Raw genomic sequence first — 22,288 nt, forward strand, 5'->3', positions numbered from 1 at the left:
CAGCCAAGGTGAGAATACTAGGAGAACATCCACATCCAGAGTACAAGCAGAGAAAGAGAAATCTGTAAGAAATAATTAGAAGGACCTCCCAAGACTTAAAGAGGAAACCAGGAGTTTCCATGGTCTTAGAAACCAAGGAAGAAGGTTTCAGTAGGGAGTGATCAGTAACTAAAAATGTTACTCAGATTAAGTCTGAAAGGTGCGTGCTGGCTTTAGCCATAAAGATGTTCCTCATGACATTTGCAAGAGCAACTTCATGAACCAGAAGAGCCAGAAAGCATATTACTGGTGGAGTTTGAATGGTAAAAGAGGAAGATACTATAATCCGAAAAGGTAATTCTTCAGGGACTACTACACATCTATTGCAAATGTTAGAATCTAAGGAAGGGAGATGGAACAGTAGCTGGAAAGTGGTGTGTGGGAAAGATTTTTGGTTTTTTGTGTGTAGTTTGTTTGTTTTGTTTGTTTGTTTATGGGAGGGGTTTGTTTGGTTTTAACAAGGAGGGAGAGAGTTCATGGAAAGAGGGTAAAGTTTAAAAAATTAGGAACGAAAGGCATTGATGGATTTGAGTCTGGTTGTGAAGAAATAAAAAGGCATGAGATCCAGAGAAGAGCTGGAGGGGTTACTTCTCTTCATGAAGAAAATGTGTGCCCTGCATCCTGAAACTGACTGGAAGGAAGAAGGAATGGTCTCATGCTGGTTGGTTGGTTGATTGGAGGCAGTCTAGTGGCTTCTGTCATCTCAATTATAGAAGAAAAAAATCATCTAATTAATTAATGGTATCTTCTTTGCTTATAAGCAACTTGAGAGCTAAGAAAGAAGGGAGGGAGGGAAAGAGGGAAGGAAATTTGGAAGGAGAGGAAGGGAAGAAGGAAGGGAGGGAGGGAGGAAGCCAAATCTTAATAGGTCTTAGGGATTGCAGAATTATTGGTGATTGTTATTTTCTTTAATGCTTCCCCTGTTTACCACAGTGGAAATGTGTACTTTTGTAGTCGGGGAAAAAAAATGTTCAGTTAATTGATGTAACTTTAGTAAAGCTGACATGGAAAGTAGAGCTGCTTAGATAAAAGTAAACACATTTGATCAACCAGGAGGGCCTAGTGGAAGTTCTGATTATTTGGGTGTTGATTGGTCTTATTGCAGATGAGTATAATGAAACAGTTTGTTCACTTCAGAAGTAGCATATGTTTAGACTGGAAGCAAAGTTTATAGCTTCAGTAGCTCTGGTCTTTAAAATGTGAAGGACAAGTGGTATAGAGAAAGACCTTGGAGTTAGTTTTGAGTTCTGGGCATATGCTAATTGTGTGATCCTGAGTAAACAGCATTCTTTCCAGCCCACTCTTCTCTTCTTGTAAATAAGAAAGGAATGTCCCTTACAAAGGACTTTGGATGACTGAATGAGAAGTACTATATGCAAGAAAAGAAAAGGGAAAAAAAAAAGTACTATGTGCAGGTTTCTTTAATAAGTTTGGTCATTTTACCATCCTATCTTTTGCCAAATAACAGTAGTTTCACTAAATTTTTCCCAAAACGTATATTATTTTTTAATTTATGTATGTGTAGAATCATCCTTTTAAAGAAAGATGTCAACTATTTTCTGTTTCCTGTTGGAAATATTATCATCTTGATCTAGCTGAAAAACATTCTCTATTAATTACCAGTATCAACTGGTATCAGCACTTGTCAACAGGAAATGAACTTCAGAAACACTTTTTTCTTTTTTTTTTTAGAAGCACTTTTTTTTTTCCCAGTTTTGGTTTCAGCAGATCTTAAAGCTCAAGCTTAAACAAGATTAAATGTAGTTACTTTATTACTCTTTGGAAGAATGCATTGACTATAACCAATTAGCAAATATTATCAAACAAAATCAATATAAATAGTTCTCTTTAACATCCCAGAAAGTGAACACACAAGTGAAAGCTAGATAACTAACTCAAGTAGATAAAATCTAAATAAAGTGAGACTTCAAAACTAGAGAGCAAAACAATTTATATTTATTAAGTTAATATAAGAATATTAATTATATGTAATACTTGTATAATATATATGAGATCTTAAAAAGTACTCCCACAGCTACTAGTGGAAAAACAGATATTGGTATCTTTATTTTAGTGAGAATTAGGCCAGAATTTTTATTCCTAACTAATGCCCTACTATACCACTCTGCATTTAAATATTATGTATTAAAAAACATGTCTTCTTGAAATTAACTTCTCTTTGGGAAATAATAAATTTATAGGACAAATAAAAGGTAAGAGTCCATGAGAACTAGAAGAAATAACGTGGATCAGTTAGTTGATTGATAACATAAAAGTTTTATAACTTATTAAAATTTTTTTGATGTGTAGTTATGATTTCTCAACCAAAGTTTTATTCCTCAAGTTAAATACAATGATCACCGAAAGCAGGAGAAGTGTACGAACTCTGAAAGAAGAAGTTCAAAAGCTGGATGATCTTCACCAACAAAAAGTTAAGGTAAGAACTTTGCCAGTTTGTTTACATTATCCAAAGCCATGTCATGGTTGACGGACTAGGCATCTATTCTGACATCAAACTGAAATTTTTAAGCTATATCCTATAACTTGTCTTTAGTTTAATCTTCTCATCCAAAGTTCATTTTAAGGAGTTATTTTATTTTGTTTTTCTAAAGGACTTTTTTCTGGAATTCAGCTATTTTACCATAGAACATGTTCAGTATTCCATTAATATTTTATACTTGCATTTGTGACTCAGTATATTTCCTGTAGTACAGACTTGAAATTACTGCTAAATGAATTCTGTATAGGCCTATTGAAAAGGTCACATTTATGTTTATAGTATAAAATTTCCAAAAGACCATTTTAAAAGTCTCTTACATGTAAAGCAGTAAGCATCCTGCGAATACAAATGATGGTGCAACCTGATTTTTTTAAATGCTTTACATAAATTTTTTTAAATCCTCCCGGAGTGTATAGAATGTGAATACTGAAAAAACTTAACCATGACTTTATCCTGATAGGAAGCTGAGGAAGAGGACAAAAAATGTGCCAATGAGCTGGAATCCTTGGAGAAACACAAGCACCTGCTGGAGAGTGCAGTTAACGAGGGCCTCAGTGAAGCTATGAATGAGTTAGATGCTATTCAGCGGGAGTAAGTTCATCTCGCCAAGATTTGTAATGTTTATTTTCAGTTTAATTACTTAACATTTATATAAAACTAGACCTAAGTTTATTTGCTTTAATTTATATTATAGAGCTATTTGGGGGAGAGGGAGTGATGAGTAGAACTTAAGCAGAACAGCTTGAGACCCTTGAGATACTTTCCCTAGATAAATACATTCTGCTACCGTTATAGCTATTGCCCCCCTATTATCTTTTCAGTCAGAAGAGGACTGAATAGTTAACCCATAGGCTCTATATTAATTTATATTAAAATAAACTTTTTTTTTAAGTGTTAAGGGGCCCTCAAAAAAACTACAAAATAATCTTTCTTTGAGGTTGGAAGTATAATCCTTAAAATCACACCTCTTTGTTACCTTATTTGTAGCCTAGGGACAGAAAACTCTGTTGACGCTATCTTTGGCATATAGTCTTTGTTTTTAATTTAAATTTGAATGCCTAAGACTCCTATTTCCTCATTCATATGTATTTAAGGTCTTGTCCCTGATTAAGTTTACAATCCTTTTAGAGACTGAGGTAAACAATTTGCTCCCAAGCTTTGTATATTAAAGCATGAGGTTTTGGTGCTGTTTTGTGCTGTTGCCTGCATGAGATCTTTGAAAATGTTTTTATTTCTGTTTTAATGATTGTGAACTGGACCTTTGTGAATGATACACAGGGCAAGCAGCACCTATACCAGTCACAACCTGGTTTTATTGAATATAAAAAGAAGTGAGCTAGCTAGAACTGATATATTAGGTTTTGTCCTAGACAATTCAAACAAGAGTTTTTATCCTACAGATGCCAACTAGTTGTGCAGACCACAACTGAAGAAAGACGAAAAGTGGGAAATAACTTGCAGCGTCTTTTAGAGATGGTTGCTACACACGTAGGGTCTGTAGAGGTAAGTGTGTGAAGGTCTTTCCTACATTCTAAGAAAGCTTTTTAAAACTTTTATGTATTTCTGTTTTGTTTCTACAGAAATTAAATGATAAATTTTATTTCTATGGAAAATATGATCTAGTAAAAATTTATCAGAAGAATTTTGTATAGTAGTGTGCATTCTGTAAAGTGATCTGTTTTACATAGGTTTACTCTACAACCCAGCAGTTCCACTCCTAGGTATCTACCCACCAAAAGGAATGAAAATATATGTCCATACAAAGACTTGTAGACAAATGTTCATAGCAACATTATTCATAATAGCCAAAAAGTGGAAACAACCCAAATATTTATTAACTGGTGAATGATATACCCATATATTGGAATATGATTCAGCAATAAAAGGAAAGAAGCACTTACGCATGCTACAACATGAACAAACGTCAAAAACATTATGCTTAGTGAAAGATGTGAAAGTCTCTACATATTTATGACTAACTAATATAAAATGTTCCGAAAAGGCAAACCCACAGAGGTGGAAAGTAGATTTGTGGTTGCCAGGAGCTGGGGTGGGAATAAGGGCAGATGGGCACAAAGATTGTGGTGAGGGTTGTGCAACTCTGTCACTTTATTAAGTTACTCTTCTTGTTGCTTAAGGTACAAGCCCAGCCCTTAATAAAAAATAATCTGTTTTATTTGCATAAACAACATACAATGGTACTTATTACATCAACAGTATATAATGATGTTGTGCCAAGCCATATTCTACATTACTGAAAACATATTAGTACGTTTAAGATTTAATTATGGTTAAGATGAAAGAGCATGTGTTAATAACAAATATTTTTCCTGTTACAAAGCAAAATTCAAGTGAATAAATTTGAAGATCAAATTGGCTTTATTCAGTGATTCATGTGTCGGGCAGCAACCCATCTAGCAAATAGAAAGGAGCTCCAAGGAGTACAGAAAGGAAAAGGTTTTTAAAGGCAGAGGGGGAGTGGGACAAAGAAGACATAAATTTAAAGAGGATTATTTCAAGCAAGGTGGCAAGGTCACCGTCCTTTGTGGGACAAAGATTCTATTAGACAGATTACCTCACTGGTGCTGACCAGGAAATTCCAGAAGGACCAGTTAAGATTACAGTCCTGGGGTAGGTTGAAACTACAATTAGGTTAGGTATCGAGACCTAGTTTGGTGACATGGACTTAGCATGAGTGACTCCATTTTGGGCCTGTTGTTTCTTTTTAACAGTGTCCCCCTTTTGATCACACTCTCAGCTTGTCTGAGAGACGTGATCAAAATATAAGGCGTTAGCACCACTCTCAACTATTGCTTGCAGTTTTTGTTGATGCTTTTGTGTGGTATTCATAGGTCATGATGTTCTTGCTTAATCCATGTAATATTCACAGATCCCAGCTCCAAGTTCACAATTCTTGATTTGGTCATTCTCTTTGCTTCTTTACTGATTTTCCAGTCTTAGGGAAATCATCTGCTTGTTGGTTAGCAGCTGCAAACATGCATTTAAAGCTTTTAAGAGAATGCAACGCACTGGGGAGACCATTATGATTATAATAAGCAAGATAACCACCAGTGTTTGAAGTGCACTTTGGAGCCATAGTCCCCAAAACCCAAACCAATCGAAACCAAATAAGTCAAAGAAAGACCCCACTGAAGGAGTCGCCCTTTCAAGCCAAGTGGCTTGCTCAGTGATCTTATGTTAACTGAGTTTCAACTTCCGCGGAAGTGGTAATCCAGATGTAGCAGGTGGCGTTGGCCACAGCACAAACAGTTCCTGGCTCAGCTAAAATATAATCAAGGACTATCCTGTTATCAAGAACAACTTCAGCCAAAGAGTCTAAGGATTTTTGTTGGGCAGCTGTTGCTTTAGCGGCAAATTCCATAATGCTTTCAAGAGTTAGCGAGAGGTTCCTGATCATAGCCTCAATTGCAGTTACTCCTACCCAGGGAAGGTAGGGTTCTCTCAAAGGAATCAGATCCAGAGTCATGAATCCCTCCTGGTAATTCCCATTTCAATCTGTGGCTCAGTACTGGAAATGTGACAGCCATTGAGACCAGTAAAATTTTAAGAATCTGTAGAACACACAGGCAGCTTTATTCTGGTTACCCTCGCCTTGTGTCACTTTGTATAGAGCCTGGGCGCCAAATTCCCCAAGTTTGGGGCTGTTAACCAGAAATGAAGAAACAGACCAAGGATCTCTTGCATCATGAACCTATCAGAGTGTTTTTTTTAATGACCAATCCAGCAGTTTGAAATGTTACCCCCCTGAGCAGTGACCTGGGAGATACGGATAATGGCATTATCTTTTCAGGCCAATGCCAGAATAAAGGAAAGAAAGAGAAGAAAGGGTTTCATGTTTAGTTAAAGCATGAATCTTGATCCAGCATCTTGGGAGGAAGCATTCTACCTCAGTGTCAGCTGCTTCTCTTCCTATCAATTTGATTTGGAGGTCTCCAGCGTTTATATAGGACCAGATGTCAGGTGGAGCCTTCTTCAGCTGTGAGATGTATATCTGAGAGTCACGTCCCTGAAATTTGGCTGCCATCTGGGTAGTGAGGAGGATCTGTTATAATTCTCGTCCAAGGAAATTCAAGGCAGTCTTTGTTATTACTGATTCTAAATTAGAAGTGTAGGAGAAATTTGGAAATGTTAGTTTGGAGGGTTGTAGCCAGATATTTGAGGAGCTAGAAGAATTTAGGATCCAGTCCAATTTACAGATATGTGACAAAACCTCAAAGACAATTAACAGGACTGGAATCTAATATCCACAAAGGTGCAGGTATAACTTTTCTCTCTACAATTATCCCTGTTTATTTTTTCCATGGGTAATCACAGTAAAACTAATTTGTCTGCATTAAATTTGTCTTGGTTATTTACAGAAGTGCAGCAAGAATAGTGATTGACCATGTAAGTTCTTTTCAAGACTGCTTTGCTGGAACCTTGTAAGCAAGGTACCAGGTCAAGTTTTCAGGGGCGTTTATTGGCTCCATAAAGTCAAACTTAATTCCTTAAAACTGTCTCTGAGTCATCTGAGTCTATGTGCATCTCTGTCAAATATGACAATCCAGTTAAAGCCTTGGTAATATAGCCAATGTTTCCAGTCGTATCCTGTTACAAGAAGAACAGATTCATATTGAACTTATGCAAATAACTTAATTATATTGCCATGAAAAGAATATTTAAGAGTTTCTGAATTCTGGAGTGTTCAGGTAGGGAGAAAAAGTAAATGTTTCATCTTAGTTTACAAAGGTATACTTTACCAACTGCTGTAAGTCATAAATGGCTTAAGAGAAAAGGTTTCTTTACATCTGGAAAAACAAAAAAATTAAGAAACCAGCAATGTTTTAAAACAAAAAGTCATAAAAATTTTAATCATCCTCCTCAGTTCATTCAGTCCCATGTCATTAATTCTTGTTCTGCTTAAATCCTGTATTTCCATTAATTCTGGAAATTCTTATACAGTTCATTTTTATGATCTTAAAGTTATCAGAAACCTATACTTCTCAAAAGTCCTTTCCATGAATCTTCTTGAAGATGAAGCACTTTTGTAGGAACACTTTTACAAAAGCATCTGAGGAAAACAATAACTGTCTGAAATGACAGAGACTTTTTTTTAAATGCCCATTGTTAAAGATTTAATAAGGGTTTATTATAATGGAATTGACAAGGAAATTTCCTTATCAAAATGTTTTTAAATACTTGGTCAGATAGGTCACTGTGAAACAATACTTAAGTTATTTATCTAACCATAGTGACAGAGTCTTAGAAGGCAAATGCAGAAAGTTAGTTGCCAAAACAAACAAACAAAACCATAGCTGTTTTAATAAGGAAGACTCAGTTTTCTTAAGTAATCAAAGAACTGATTTAAAAAACATGAAACACAGGAAATTATTTTGACAAGACACAAAATCTTTCTTTTCTTGGCAGATTGCTTAAAAGATCAAGAAAAACCTTTGAATCACTTACTAGAAGCAGACCAATAGTCCAAGAAATTTTTGTTCTTTTAACAGATGAAAGAAATTTAAGGGGGGTTTTTTTGTTGTTTTTTTTAATTTATTTATTTTATTTTTGGCTGTGTTGGGTCTTCGCTGCTGTGCACGGGCTTTCTCTGGTTGCAGTGAGCGGGGGCTACTCTTCGTTGTGGTGCGTGGGCTTCTCATCGCGGTGGCTTCTCTTGTTGCAGAGCACAGGCTCTAGGCGCATGGGCTTCAGTAGTTGTGGCACGCAGGCTCAGTAGTTGTGGTACATGGGCTTAGTTGCTCCACAGCATGTGGGATCTTCCTGGACCAAGGCTTGAACCCATGTCCCCTGCATTGGCAGGTGGACTCTTAACCACTGCACCACCAGGGAAGCCGCAGAAATTTAAGTTTTAATTTTACATAAGTACACTACTGATTTTAAAGCTTATTTTTTAAATCCTTATAATAAATTCGTTCAGTCTTTCCCAGTTTGATCATGCATAAATTCCTTTCACGAGATTCCTTTTCTATAAACCTTCTACAGCTATCTTTTTATTTCTAGTAACTTTAATTACATATGTATTAGAATTTTTAATCCTTAAAAATCTTAACTGCTGCTGGAAACTAAGAAGTAAGCAATTGTGGACTCTTAAACTGGTATTCTGTGGCTTGGAAAATTTATAAATGCTTTTTATAATTTATAAAAATGCATATTTTCTCATAGTAAATTTGTCTGTGTGTGGCACTGGACATGTTTACCAGTAGACCCAAATATCTTTAGTTTTTCTGTAAAAGTGTTACCTCAAAATTGGGTTTGCCTCTTGGTGGGTGTCGAGCCAAAAGACACAGCCAAGCCCAAGACTGGGGGAAGGAAGGATTTATGATTACTTGCAACAAGTAAGGAGAACACCAGGGATCTTTCCCAAAGCAGTGTCTCCCCAAACAGCAAAATCGGGGAAGTTTTAAGCTAAGGGTACATACATATTCATGAAGGGGCTTGGGCAGTCCACAGAGTCCAGGCTTTACTGGCTTCAAGCCACAAGTGTCAGAAAAGGTCAACATCATCGTCCCTTAGGTTCCAGTTGATCTGGAGGTTGAGCACTTCAGGCTAATGTTCCACATTGAAACAGAACTGGAAGTCTTTACAACAGATAAAATACCTTTGCTATTGTTATTTCTCTTGTCTGATAACAATTTGTTCCTGCATTCTTTTGTTCCCTTAAGATCATTAATTACTGAGACCTGTTCAAGGGTAAGCATTGTGGCCAGGCTTAGATCACAAAATGACTTAGGCCAAAAATGATTTCTCTTATGTCAAGAAAGCTATGCCTGATTTTCTTTCTCTGGGGACCCCCTACTTTATCTGCTTACAAAATGAAGCCAACAGTAGATAAAACTATGTTCAGTAATTAATGTTCCAGTATTTCATCCTATTTGGAAATGATCTGAATATTCAATAAGCTTAACTTAATTCATCATTTAACTTAACTAAGCAAAATTTTAAAATTTCAGGTTACCAAAAAGATTTGGGGAAACTATTTAAAAATTTCATCCAAAAACGTCACTAGAGGGGACTTCCCTGGCGGTCCAGTGATTAAGACTCCGAGCTTCCACTGCAGGGGCATGGGTTGGATCCCTGGTCAGGGAACTAAGATCCCGCATGCCACGCGGCACAGCCAAAATAATAAATAAAAAATAAAAAAGTAAAAGCGTCATTAGACAATGTCAGTCATCATCCTAAATTGTTTCTCTGGCTAACAAATTTTGTAACAGAGATAACATGAACTTATTTGATTGGTAAACCCAGGTAGGAAAAAAGTTTTATACTTAATGCTGATAACTCCAAAGACATGCCTCTTTTAATTAAACCAACAAATTTAAACTAGCTTTTACTTACTAAAGACTATTTAGATCATAAAGATTATAAAAAGCATTTGGGTTAATTTTTATAATTTTTAGGAATTTTATGAATATATAACTCATATAAGGGCTTAATTTTCTTTAGGCCAATTAAATACAGCTCTTTTACAAATTATTTTTGGTAATACCATCTGAAGGTAGGAAACACCACGCATCTATTGCACATATATAGACACACATGAACATACAGACACAGAGACCTCATAACTTCCATACGTTAAGATTTCTCATTTGCCCATGTTTGAAATGACCTTTCCCCCTTGTTTGTTTGTTTGTTTGTTTAATGACAAGAATTACCTCTCTGGGAATTCCCTGGCAGTCCAATGGTTAGTACCCCTTGCTTCCAGTGCAGGGGGCACGGGTTCCATCCCTGGTCCAGGAACTAAAATCCCTCATGCTGCGCAGCGCGGCCAAAAAAAATTTTTTTTTATTTTTTAATTAAAAAAGAATTACCTCCCTGAACTTTGTATTTTAACATTTACGTCTCAAAGGCACAAGGAAAGAATGCAACTAACAAGCCTTTTAAGATAAATAGGGGAGGTTAGGGAATTGGTAAAAACAAACAGGTGAACTTTGAACTGCCCCTAGAGCTGCATTTCTACTTTTGCAAAGATTTGTATGATTAGGACAGTTGCTCTCAATTCCTCAAGGAATTGGGTTGCAACTTAAACGACATCAAAGGATCCACTGATAAATTCTTTAACAAGGTTTTTCTTTTTCTTTTTTTAATTGACGTATAGTTGAATATGTTTCAGGTGTACAACATAGTGATTCACAATTTTTAAAGGTTGTACTCCACTTATAGTTATTATAAAATATTGGCTGTATTCCCTGTACTGTATAATATATCCTTGCAGTGTATTTAATTTATATATAGTAGTATGTACCTCTAAATCCTCTTCCCCATCTTGCCCCTCTCCCCACTGGTAACCAGTAGTTTGTTCTCTATATCTGTGAGTCTGTTTCTTTTTTTGTTAGATTCACCAGTTTGTTTTATTTTTCAGGTTCCACATATAAGTGGTATCATACAGTATTTGTCTTTTTCTGTCTGACATTTCACTAAGCATAATACCATCCAAGTCCATCCATGTTGTTGCAAATGGCAAAATTTCATTTCTTTTTATGAGTGAGTAGTATTCTGTTGTGTGTGTGTGTGTGTAAATGTCTTTTTTATCCATTCATCTGTTGATGGACACTTAGGTTGTGTGCATATCTTGGCTATTTTAGATAATGCTGCTACAAAAATTGGGTTGCATGTATCTTTTCAAATCAGTGTTTTTGTTTTCTTCACATATATACCCAGTAATGGAATTGCTGCATTGCAGGGTAGTTTTGGTTTTAGTTTTTTGAGGAACCTCCATACTGTTTCCACAGTAGCTGTACCAATTTTCATTCTCACCAACAGTGTACAAGGGTTCTCTTTTCTCCACATCCTCACCAACATTTGTTATTTGTGGTCCTTTTGATGATAGCCATTCTGACAGGTGTGAGATGATATCTCATTCTGGTTTTGATTTGCATTTATCTGATAATTAACGACATTGAGGATCTTTTCATGTGCCTGTTGGCCATCTGCATGTCTTCTTTGGAAATATGTCTATCCCAGTCTTCTGCCCATTTTTAAATCAGGTTTGTTTTTTTTTTTTTGAATGTTGAGTTGTATGAGCTGTTTATCTGTGTTGGGTATTAACCCCTTATTGGCCATATCATTTGGAAATATTTTCTCCCATTCAGTAGGTTGTCTTTTTGTTTTGTTAATGGTTTCCTTTGCTGTGCAAAATCTTTTAAGTTTAATTGGGCCCCATTTGTTTATTTTTACTTTTGTTTTCCTTGCCTGAGAAGACAGATCCAAAAAAATATTACTAAGACCACCAATGTCAAAGAGTGTACTGGTTATGTTTTCTTCTAAGAGTTTTATGGTTTCCAATCATCCATTTAGGTCTTTAATCCCATTTTGAGTTTATTTTTGTATTGAATATATGGTGTTAAAATGTTCTAATATCATTCTTTTACATGTAGCTGCCCAGCTTTCCCAGCACCACTTAATGAAGAGACCATCTTTTCTCCAGTCTATATTCTTACTTCCTTTGTCATAGATTAATTGACCATAAGTACATGGGTTTATTTCTGGGCTCTCTATCTGTTCCATTGATCTATGTGTCTGTTCTTGTGCTAGTACCATACTGTTTTGATTACTGTATCTTTGTAGTGTAATCTGATGTCAGGGAACATGATACTTACAGCTCTGTTCTTTCTCAAGATTTTTTTTGGCTATTTGAGGTCTTTTGTGTTTCTATACAAATTTTTAAATTATTCTAGTTCTATGAAAAATGCCATTGGTAGTCTAATAGGGATTGCGTTGAATCTGTAGATTGCCTTGGGTAATATGGTCATTTTAACAATATTCTTCTAATCCAAGAAAATGGTATATCTTTCCAACTATTTGTGTCATCTTCAGTTTCTTTCATCAGTGTCTAATAGTTTTCTGAGTATAGGTCTCTTACCTCCTTAGGTAGGTTTATCCCTAGCTATTTTATTCTTTTTGATGCAATGGTAAATGGGATTGTTTCCCAAATTTCTTTTTCTGATAGTTCATTATTAGTGTATAGAAATGCAGTAGATTTCTGTATATTAATTTTGTAATTAAGAGGCATCCCCAAAAATGGTGCAAAAGATATTTTATATTCCTCTCTCTGCTGGGTACTACAGACAGAGGTCCAGGAGATCTGACTATAGTAAGAATTCTTACCCTTAGGAAGCTTCTGACAATTTTCCCAGGATCTCATCTGCAGACTCCGAGTGGGGTTTTAAAGTATTTTCATTTCCCTTGGCTGTTCAAGGAAATAATGTAGCAGTTTACCAGAAAAATCCCTGACTTCTGTCAGCTCTGGGAGGACCCCATATGGGGGCCCTCTCTTGAAGGCAGACGTGGTTGCATCTGTAGGGCCATTCACTTGGCAGACTTGTTTATGGTTTTGTAAGTCTCTTCAGAGTAGAAGGAGAGAGGATTACTAAATGAATACTCAAATAAAGGAGGATAAAGGGCAGCAGCAGGAGTTATGTCAGTCTTCTAGTCTTTTGTTTTAGGTGCCTCTTGTGTCTTTTTCATTAGCCTTTTGTAACAAATCTTTCAATGAACTATTTTGCAATTTTGAAGCTTTTTGGAGGCTTTTGCATACTTTTTAAGTGCCCTTCTTAAATTATCTATCTAATTGGAACTTTCCTCATGATGGCCACTGTACTTTCCCTGAGGGCTGGTGGCAGTTTGGTAGGACCATGGCCACAAATGCAGTTCAGCCCACATTTCTGTCAGGCAGGCCATATTTTGGGGCTCGCAATCTGATGGTTACCAAGCCAAGTCCTCAAGACACAAAATTCCAGGTTGTCTTTAGTAAAATTTTGGCCATCTTTGTAGATATTTATAGCTTCTGAGACCATAAGCAGGTATGCCTGAAGGTAGTGTACTTAACTCTTTTGATTTTAAGGATCTTATTTTTATTTCTATTTATTTGGTTTTTTCTTTGTTTGTTAGTTTAAGTTTTGAGGGGTATTTTGTTTGGGTTTTTTATTTGTTTTTGTAGGGGTTTTTGGGGGGGGGGCAGTTCTTCCAAGATCACCATTATAAGTAATAGCCTTTACTTAAAACAAAATTTAATTCATCTGAGGCCTCACACTGGACCCAGTCCACCTAAATCAGACCCAGTCCGATTCCAGACCCAGCTGGTTCTTAAGTTGGACCGTGTCCTACTCCAGCTGGTAACACTGACAGTTTCCAGTGTGTCACCTGGGGGGTGGGGAAAGGATTGAGCCAGCAAACCTCAACAAATGGGATTGCAGACAGGGGCTCCACATAAATGGGAACTTGGAACTGCCACTAACAGTTCCCACGTGAACAGATTCTTGGGGTAGAATCAAGGGCTGGAGTTTCCAGTCAAATAGGAAACGTGTGGAAAGCCAATTATATCTGGAGCCTTGACACAAAGAGAGCAGAGTTCAGAACTGAGAGGAACTTACCCATGGCCCTCAGAAACAGTGAGAAAGACAGTGAACCAAAGGCTTCATGGGTACCACACCTGCATTTATCATTGTCCCTGAGACCCTATCAGAAGTTCACTTCGGATCCCGTTGCTGCAACAAAAACTGTTAGAAAAATTCAACTGAGTAAATCTGAAGATCAAATAGACTTTATTCAGTGATTCATGTTTCGGGCAGCATCCTATCTGGCAAATAGAAAGGAGCTCCAAGGAGCTACAGAAAAGAAAAGGTTTTTAAAGGCAGGGTAGGGGGTGACGGGGGACAAAGAAGTCATAAATTTAAAAAGGATTATTTCAGGCAAGGTGGCAAGGTCACCTCCCTTTATGGGATACAAGGTTTTTATTAGGCAGATTACCTCACTGATGCTGACCAGGAAATTCCAAAAGGACCAGTAAAGATTATGTTCCTGGGGAAGGTTGGAACTGTAATTAGGTTAGGTATTAAGTCCCTTTTAGTGACATAGGCTTAGCTCAAGTGACTCCATTTAGAGCCTGTTGTTTGTTTGTTTTTTTATAAGTTTTTTTTAATATATTTATGGACTTTTTATTTATTGATTTATTTATTTTTGGCTGTGTTGGGTCTTCATTGCTGTGTGGGCTTTCTCTAGTTGTGGCGAGTGGGGGCTACTCTTCATTGTGGGGCGCGGGCTTCTCGTTGCGGTGGCTTCTCTTGTTGCAGAGCACAGGCTCAGTATTCATGGTGCACAGGCTTAGTTGCTCCGCAGCACGTGGGATCTTCCCGGACCAGGGAATGAACCTGTGTCCCCTGCATTGGCAGGTGGATTCTTAACCACTGCGCCACCAGGGAAGTCCCGGTTGTTTCTTTTTAACATTCCTTTCTGTTAATTTTATATAAACACAGAAAAAAGTATTTCAGAAACATGAAGTTTACCTTAGCTCCACCCTTCACATAGCTTGAAAGTTTAAGAATTAAACTATTCCTCCAACCTGCTGTACAGAGCCCAAAAACTAAAATAAATTGCTAAATCTAAAATTCCTTGGTAATTTATTAGGAGATAATGTAGTCCCAGTTGTGAATTGTTTAAGGGGAAAAAAAGTTCATAATATCACATTAATAGGCTTTCATTTATTTGAAAACAGAACATGTGATCTTATATCCCCTCATCTCTCCCGAATGACATGAACTGCTGCTTGCTTGCCAGTACTTTTCTCTGCTTAGTGGTAAGAACTAAGAAAAGCATCCTGGAATAAATACTACATCAGAAAACCTAGGTTCTACCCACTTCTTCCTAGTTCCACCACTTAGTGGCTCTATAACCTTTCATGGATCCTTTTTTAACAAGTATTGTTCATCTGAACCACAGACCAGAAAATGATTTGAGTGATTACATTTCTGGAGGTCAGAAGTCTAAAATGGTCCCTCCGAGCTGCATTCCTTCTAGAGGGAGGAATCCAGTTCCTTGCCTTTTCCACCTTCCAGAGGTCACCTGCAGTCCTTGGGTTACAGCCTCTTCCTCCGTCTTCAAAGCCAGCAACACAGCATCGTCTGTCCTTTCTGAGCTCTCTTTTATCCTTATGTCTTCTCTCTCTGACTCCCACACTGCCGACTCCCTCTTACAAAGACCGTTGTACATTGGACCCACCAGGATAATGCAGAATAATCTCCTTTTCTCAAAATCCTTTACTCAGTCACATCTTCAAAGTTCCATTTATCATGTAAGATAGCATATTCACAGGTTCTGGTGATCAGGACATGGACACCTTTGAGGAGTCAGCCTACCACACCTGGGAACAAACAAAAATTCATTAACAGTAAAATGGATAAGTAAATGCTGGTATATTCATTCAACAGAATGTTATATAGCAGTATATGAATAAACTATAGCTATATGCATTAACATGAATGAATCTCAAAATTCTGTGGAAAAAAAACCAAGTCATAACACATTACATTTAATATCATTCAATAAACATGAAGGTTAAAACCAGGTACCACTAAACTAGTATATCGTTTATATATTTAATCTGTGTGTGTGTAGTAAAAGTATAAAGAAAAGTACCTTGCAGGAGAATGGTTGTGTCTGGGAGAAAAGAGGGTATAAGATTAGGAAGGGGCACAAAAGGAGCCTGCCAGGTGGATGCAAGAGTATTCTTTTTATTCCTGTTCTTACAAATGTTATGCTCTTATTTGTAGATTTCACAATTAAACACTTTAAAAGAAATTAATGTTTTTACATTAACAATTGTTAATTGTTTCCACTAGAAACATCTTGAGGAGCAGATTGCTAAAGCTGATAGAGAGTATGAAGAATACACGTCTGAAGATCTCTTGGACAATATTAGAGAGATTGGAGACAAGTATAAGAAGAAAGCTTCTCTACTTAAGGCTTCTGATGAATGAAGATAAAATGTTGATTAAGCGAGAACTTTATTAACAGTGTAAATTTTGAAATGTCCTTTGTAGGTTTGAAAAATCTCTAGCATATCCTTTATCCCTCCTTACAATGAAGTCTCATGACCACATCTTCCCAAGCCCGTGAAATATTTTTATATCTTTTATAAATCTAGTTCATTAACTTAAGGTATGTATAACCTGAAATTATGATAACTGGTTGGATTGTTATCTTTAGATATGAAAGACCAATTATATTATGTACTTGGAGTTAATAAACTTACATCAATAAAGTGTGTTTTTCCCATGATCTCTCTGCCTAACTTGAGATGGTTAGAAAAATAGGTATTTTGAATTAAACCCGGAGTCAGCAAACTAACTGTGGGCCAAATCTAATCATACCCATTCACTTACATATCATCTATGACTGCTTTCCCATTACAAGAGCAGGGTTAAGTATGTGTGACAGATCATGTGGCCTGAAAAGCCAAAAATGTGTACTATCTGGCCCTTTACAGAAAGTTTGCCAATCCCTGGGATAAACCATACAGAGGTTGGCACTGACTGACTAAAAAGCTTTCCTAATCACTTTGGACACAGAGACCCACTCCTTATCCGGAGCTAAGAAGCTAAAGTTCTTTCTGGCTTCATGCCATCTTTACTCTGAAGTACGTAGAAGAATATGGAATGCGAGAATCAGAAGAAATAATCTCATTTAACCCCCTCATTTTAGAGATGAAAGTATATTCCTAGAGAAGTTCTGATTTACTCATGTCATGCGTCTTAGTGGTAGAGGCCACCCTGAGCTTCTTGAACCTGCGCGCAATCCTGAGTACACAGCCACAGGAACCCTGAAACATGAATGTTCTGGATGGTGAGGGAGTCATGTTAGAAAGTGGGATTTTTAGACAGGTCTAAGTTGTTAGGAAGCTCCTCCTTAAATTGAACTAAAATCTGCCTCCAGTTGAATTTTCTATTCTTTTAACTTTATTCCAGCTCTAATATAAGTCAGAATGAAGAACGTGATAAAATGAAACGTAAGCAATATACAGAATGGGATTCCAGCAACATTTTATGAAGAGAGGGCATTCAGCCTGACAGCATGGAAACAAAGACAGGTCGTTGCTGGGAGATAATTAATAGGTATGGCAAGATTAATGGTTACCAATATATTCAACAATCTTGACTCCAACATCCAATAGAACTTTCTTCAGTGTTGGAAATATTCTGTCTGCACTATCCTGTATGATACCCGCTATATGAATCTACTGTGTACTCAAATGATATATATATATATGACAAAGACTCAGAGCTTTGCCACTCAGAACATGTTATGGAAATAGCATCAGCATCACCTTGGAGCTCGTTAAAAATGCAGACCCTTGGCCCCACCCCAAACCTACTGAATCAGAATCTACACCTTTTACAGTGTATTGACATAGACTGTACGTATTTAAACTTTTCATTAAGTTCCGACATACATATACTCCCATAAAATCATCATCACAGTCAAGCTAATGAATATATCTATCACCTCTAAAAGTTTCCTCGTTGCCCTTTGCAATACTGTCTTGCCCCTACCTGATACCTGCCTGACACCCATCCCCAGGCAAGCACTGATCTCCCTTCTGTTACTACAGATTAGTTTGCATTTTCTAGAATTTTCTATAAATAGAATCATATAGTATGTACATTTGTATGGCTTCTTTCAGAAAATTGTGAGGTCCATGTTACACTGTATATCAGTAGTTCATACCTTTTCATTGCTGAGTAGTGTTCCATTGTATGTATATATCGAGTTTGTTTATCCATGTAACTGTTGATGGACATTTGGGTTTATTTACAGTTAGGGGCTATTATAAATAAAGTCATTATGAACGTTCATGTACAGATGTTTGCATGGACATATCCTTTGATTTCTCTTGGGTAAACACCTAGGAGTGGAATGGCTAGTTCACGTATGGTAGACGCATATTTAACTTTCATGAAACTTAGAAAATGTTTCCTAAAGTCGTTGTATCATATGTTCCTATCTGCAGCGTATGAGTTGCTCACGTCCTTAACCACACTTGCATGGTTTTAGTTTAGCCATCCTAAGGGTGTGTGGTTCTATCTACTGTGATATTAATTTACATTTCCCTAATGACCAAAGGTGTTACGCATCTTTTCATGTGCTTTTTTTTCAACCATATATGTTTTATATATATATATATTCTCCCAGTCTGTGACTTGCCTTCTCATTTTCTTAATAGTGTCTTTTGAAGAACAAAAGTTTTAAATTTTGATGAGACCCAATTTATCACTTTTTTTTAAAATACTTTCTGCATTTTGTGTAGTATTTAAGGAATCTTTGCCAACATCACTGTGATTTACACCTATGTTTTATTCTAGAAGTCTTATAGTTTTGACTACTAAATCAAAATCAGAAGTCAAATGTGCATTTTAAAAAGGTCCCCGAGGGGGCTTCCCTGGTGGCACAGTGGTTAAGAATCCGCCTGCCAATGCAGGGGACACGGGTTCGAGCCCTGGTCTGGGAAGATTCCACATGCCGCAGAGCAGCTAAGCCCGTGTGCCACAACTACTGAGCCTGCGCTCTAGAGCCGGTGAGCCACAACTACTGAGCCCACATGCTGCAACCACTGAAGCCTGCGTGCCTAGAGCCCGTGCTTCGCAACAAGGGAAGCCACCGCGATGAGAAGCCGGTGCGTCACAACTAGAGAAAGCCCATGTGCAGCAACGAAGACCCAACGCAGCCAAAAATAAATAATTTTTTTTAAAAAATTACTATTAAAAAAAGGTCCCCAAGTTGTCGTATGTACGTTAAAATTTGAGGTGCACTTCTTTAAAAGAAAAAGTCACCACTAGTTAAATATTATCCATAATGTGATACTATTTAATAGCGACTCTAGGAATGACAGAAAAATTATACTAAGTTTAAGCAAAGTGATAACCTCAGCACAACTTGGGACGTGCTCAAGAGACAGAAGTGATCAGTGTACTTGCACTTTTCACTTCACGTTTTTTACCTCACTCTACACGCTTTCTTCTGAATTCCTAAGCACACGCTTATCTCCAGAACTAACACCATTAAAGTACAATAGATGTTGTTCCAGTTACAAGTTCCAAGAATCCTAGAGTCAGAAAAGCCTTTAGATATCATACAGTTCAACCTTCCAATCAATGAGGAACACTTCCCACAGCATTTTTGTAGATGGTTACCTGGCCCTCTTCTGAATACTTCGGTGGTAGGACTGCTTCCAGATGGCTCGTTACTTCGAAGCATTTGATGGCTAAGCATCACTACTTGCCAGAAAGTTCTGTGTCATATTGGACCAAGATCTGCCTTCATGTAACTTCCTCCAGTCACAACTTTTTGTCATAGAACAGTAGGGCTGTCATAGTTTCCAGTTCCACTTAGGGACATCAATTGCCTATTATTGTTTATCTTATGTTTGATCCTGTGTTTAATTAAGTCAGTCTTTCCCGAATTGCTTTGATCTCTGTTATTTTACCTTGCTTTCAATGTTACTATTTTAAGCCTTTCCTCCATAGAAATATTTTTTCTTTTCTTCTTTAATTTTGAAATAATTTGACTTTTAAATAGTTGTAAGACCAATACAAATAATCCCCTTCACACAAATCCCGTAGCTAATATTTTACTACATTTATTTATCATTCTCTCCCCCGCCCTCCCTATTTTTTTATTTATTTATTTAGCTAGCTAGCTAGCTCTGTATCTTGACTCACTTGTAAGTTGCAGACATGATACCCCTTTACCTCTAAATACTTCAGTGTATATTTCCTAAAAACAATGACAATCTCGTATAACCATAAGACAATTTCAAAATCTGGAAATTAATATTGGTACGTTATTACCTAATCTACAGAACTTACTCAAATTTTGCCAGTTGTCCCAATAATGTCCTTTATTAGGATTTTTTTTCTCCTGGTCCAGGATCCAATTCAGAATCACACATTGCATTTAGTTGTCAAATCTATTTAATCTTTTTTACACTGAAAGAGTTCCTTATTTTGTCTTTGACTTTCATGACCTAGACATTTTTGAAGAGTCCAGTGATTTATAGACTGTCCTTCAATTTTTGCTTAACGTGTTCTCATGATTAGATAAGATACGTATTCCTTGAAGGACACAACAGAACTGATGTTACATTCTTTTCAGTACATTGCATCAAAAGGTACGTGATATTTATGGTTCCATTAATGTTAACTTTTAATCACTTGGTTTGGGTGGTCCGCAAGGTTACTCTTTTCCCCTTTGTAATTAAGGATATGGGACTTCCCTGGCGGTCCAGTGGTTGAGACTCTGTGCTTGCAATGCAGGGGGCCTGGGTTTGATTCCTGGTCAGGGAACTAAGATCCCACATGCTGCACAGCCAAAAAAAAGGAATTGGGGAGGACTATGTAAATATAATGTTTTTCATCAAGTTTTCACTTACTAGTTTCAACATCTATGTGTCTTGAATGAATTATTACTATGTTGCCAAAGAGTGATTTTTTTAGAGATATAATTGGCATATGATGTTTCAGGTGTACAACATGACTGGATATTTGTATATATTGCAAAATGACCACCACGAGTCTAGTTAACATCCGTCACCACAAGTAGTTACAATTTTTTTTCTTGTGATGAGAACTTTTAATATCTACTCTTAGAAACTTTCAAATATACAGTATAGTATTATAAACTATAACCACCATGTGGGGGGGGACGGGGAACTGGCTTGGGAGCTCAGCAAGCTTCCCGGCCCCAGCAGATCACCCTCTGCTCCTCTCCCACTCTTCCCGGAGACTCCCTCCCACCTGCCTCTCCTGATCTCCCTGGCCTCAGGGGCTCCAATCTTGTCTGGCCTCCACTTCTCCTCCCCACTCAGTCCCCCTGCGTCCTACCGGTTCACTCTGGGGTTCCTCCCGTCTCCTTGGGGGTTACAGTACCCCACCAGCGGCTGGAAGGTGCCCTAGTTGTAGGGAGACGCTAACTCCGGGTCTTCCCGCACTGCCATCTTGACTCCTCCCCCCAGATTCTTTTATATATATTATATATATGATTGAATCACTTTGCTGTACACCTGAGATACTGTAAATCAACTAAGCTTCAATAAAAATAAATCAATTAATAATAAACCACACACACACAAAGAATAGGCACAGACAAAATCGCTCGGCCAGTTGTTAAACGGAAGTGGTGTGATGGGTACCTGAGGGAAATGGTCATGCTGTCAGAGATGGAAGTTCTGTGTAGGTCCAGTCGCGGAGACTCCCAATTACCAAGACTGATCTAGTTACTGCTCCCTCTGAACGTCCACCTTTCAGCCACAGAGACCAACACTGAGCCCCTGATACAGCACTATCCTTGGAGGAGACCAACTGGCCACTAGGTGGCAAATTGACCACATGAAGCCCTGTCCATCCTGGAAGGGCAGCACTTCATCCTCACCAGGATCAATACCTATTCTGAGTAAGAATTCCCCTTTCCTGGGACTTCCCTCGTGGCTCAGTGGTTAAGAATCCGCCTGCCAATCCAGGGGACACGGGTTCGAGCCCTGGTCCGGGAAGATCCCACATGCTGCAGAGCAACTAAGCCCGTGCGCCACAACTACTGAGCCTGCGCTCTAGAGCCCACGAGCTACTACTGAAGCCCGCGCGCCTAGAGCCCGTGCTCTGCAACAAGAGAAGCCACCGCAATGAGAACCCCGGGCACCTCAACAAAGAGTAGCCCCCGCTCACCGCAACGAAGTACCCGACGCAGCCAAAAATAAGTAAATTTATTTTTTAAAAAAAATAGAGTTTGCCTTTCCTGCCTGTGGAGCATCAACCATACCACTATCTGGGGCTTTTGGAATGCTTAACTCATAGGCATGGAGTTCCATACACTTAACATCTGATCAATGAAGGAAATAGAGGATTGAGCTCATGACCACGGGACACAATGGTCTATCTTGTACTGGACAATCCAGGGGACTAT

The 22,288-nt window shown here is 37.7% G+C and overlaps 1 protein-coding gene across 3 annotated transcripts in view; it reads left to right on the forward strand.

Moving 5' to 3' along the window:
• Window positions 1–18,671, forward strand: part of NDC80 (NDC80 kinetochore complex component) — a 63,650-nt gene extending 44,979 nt beyond the window's left edge. For 2 of the 3 annotated variants that reach the window (XM_082353567.1, XM_082353568.1), the window contains exons 14-17: window positions 2,384–2,476; window positions 3,000–3,130; window positions 3,940–4,042; window positions 16,177–16,615. In XM_082353567.1, coding sequence (XP_082209693.1) covers window positions 2,384–2,476; window positions 3,000–3,130; window positions 3,940–4,042; window positions 16,177–16,314 — 465 coding nt within the window. In that variant the 3' untranslated portion in view covers window positions 16,315–16,615. Of the gene's footprint in view, window positions 1–2,383; window positions 2,477–2,999; window positions 3,131–3,939; window positions 4,043–16,176; window positions 16,616–17,301 lie in introns of those variants that run through there. The other variant, XR_014233998.1, reaches the window with a different exon arrangement.
• The last annotated feature ends 3,617 nt before the right edge of the window (window positions 18,672–22,288 follow it).

This window comes from Balaenoptera borealis (genome assembly GCF_965194805.1).
Source record: "Balaenoptera borealis genome assembly, chromosome: 14".
NCBI classification, from domain to species: domain Eukaryota; kingdom Metazoa; phylum Chordata; class Mammalia; order Artiodactyla; family Balaenopteridae; genus Balaenoptera; species Balaenoptera borealis.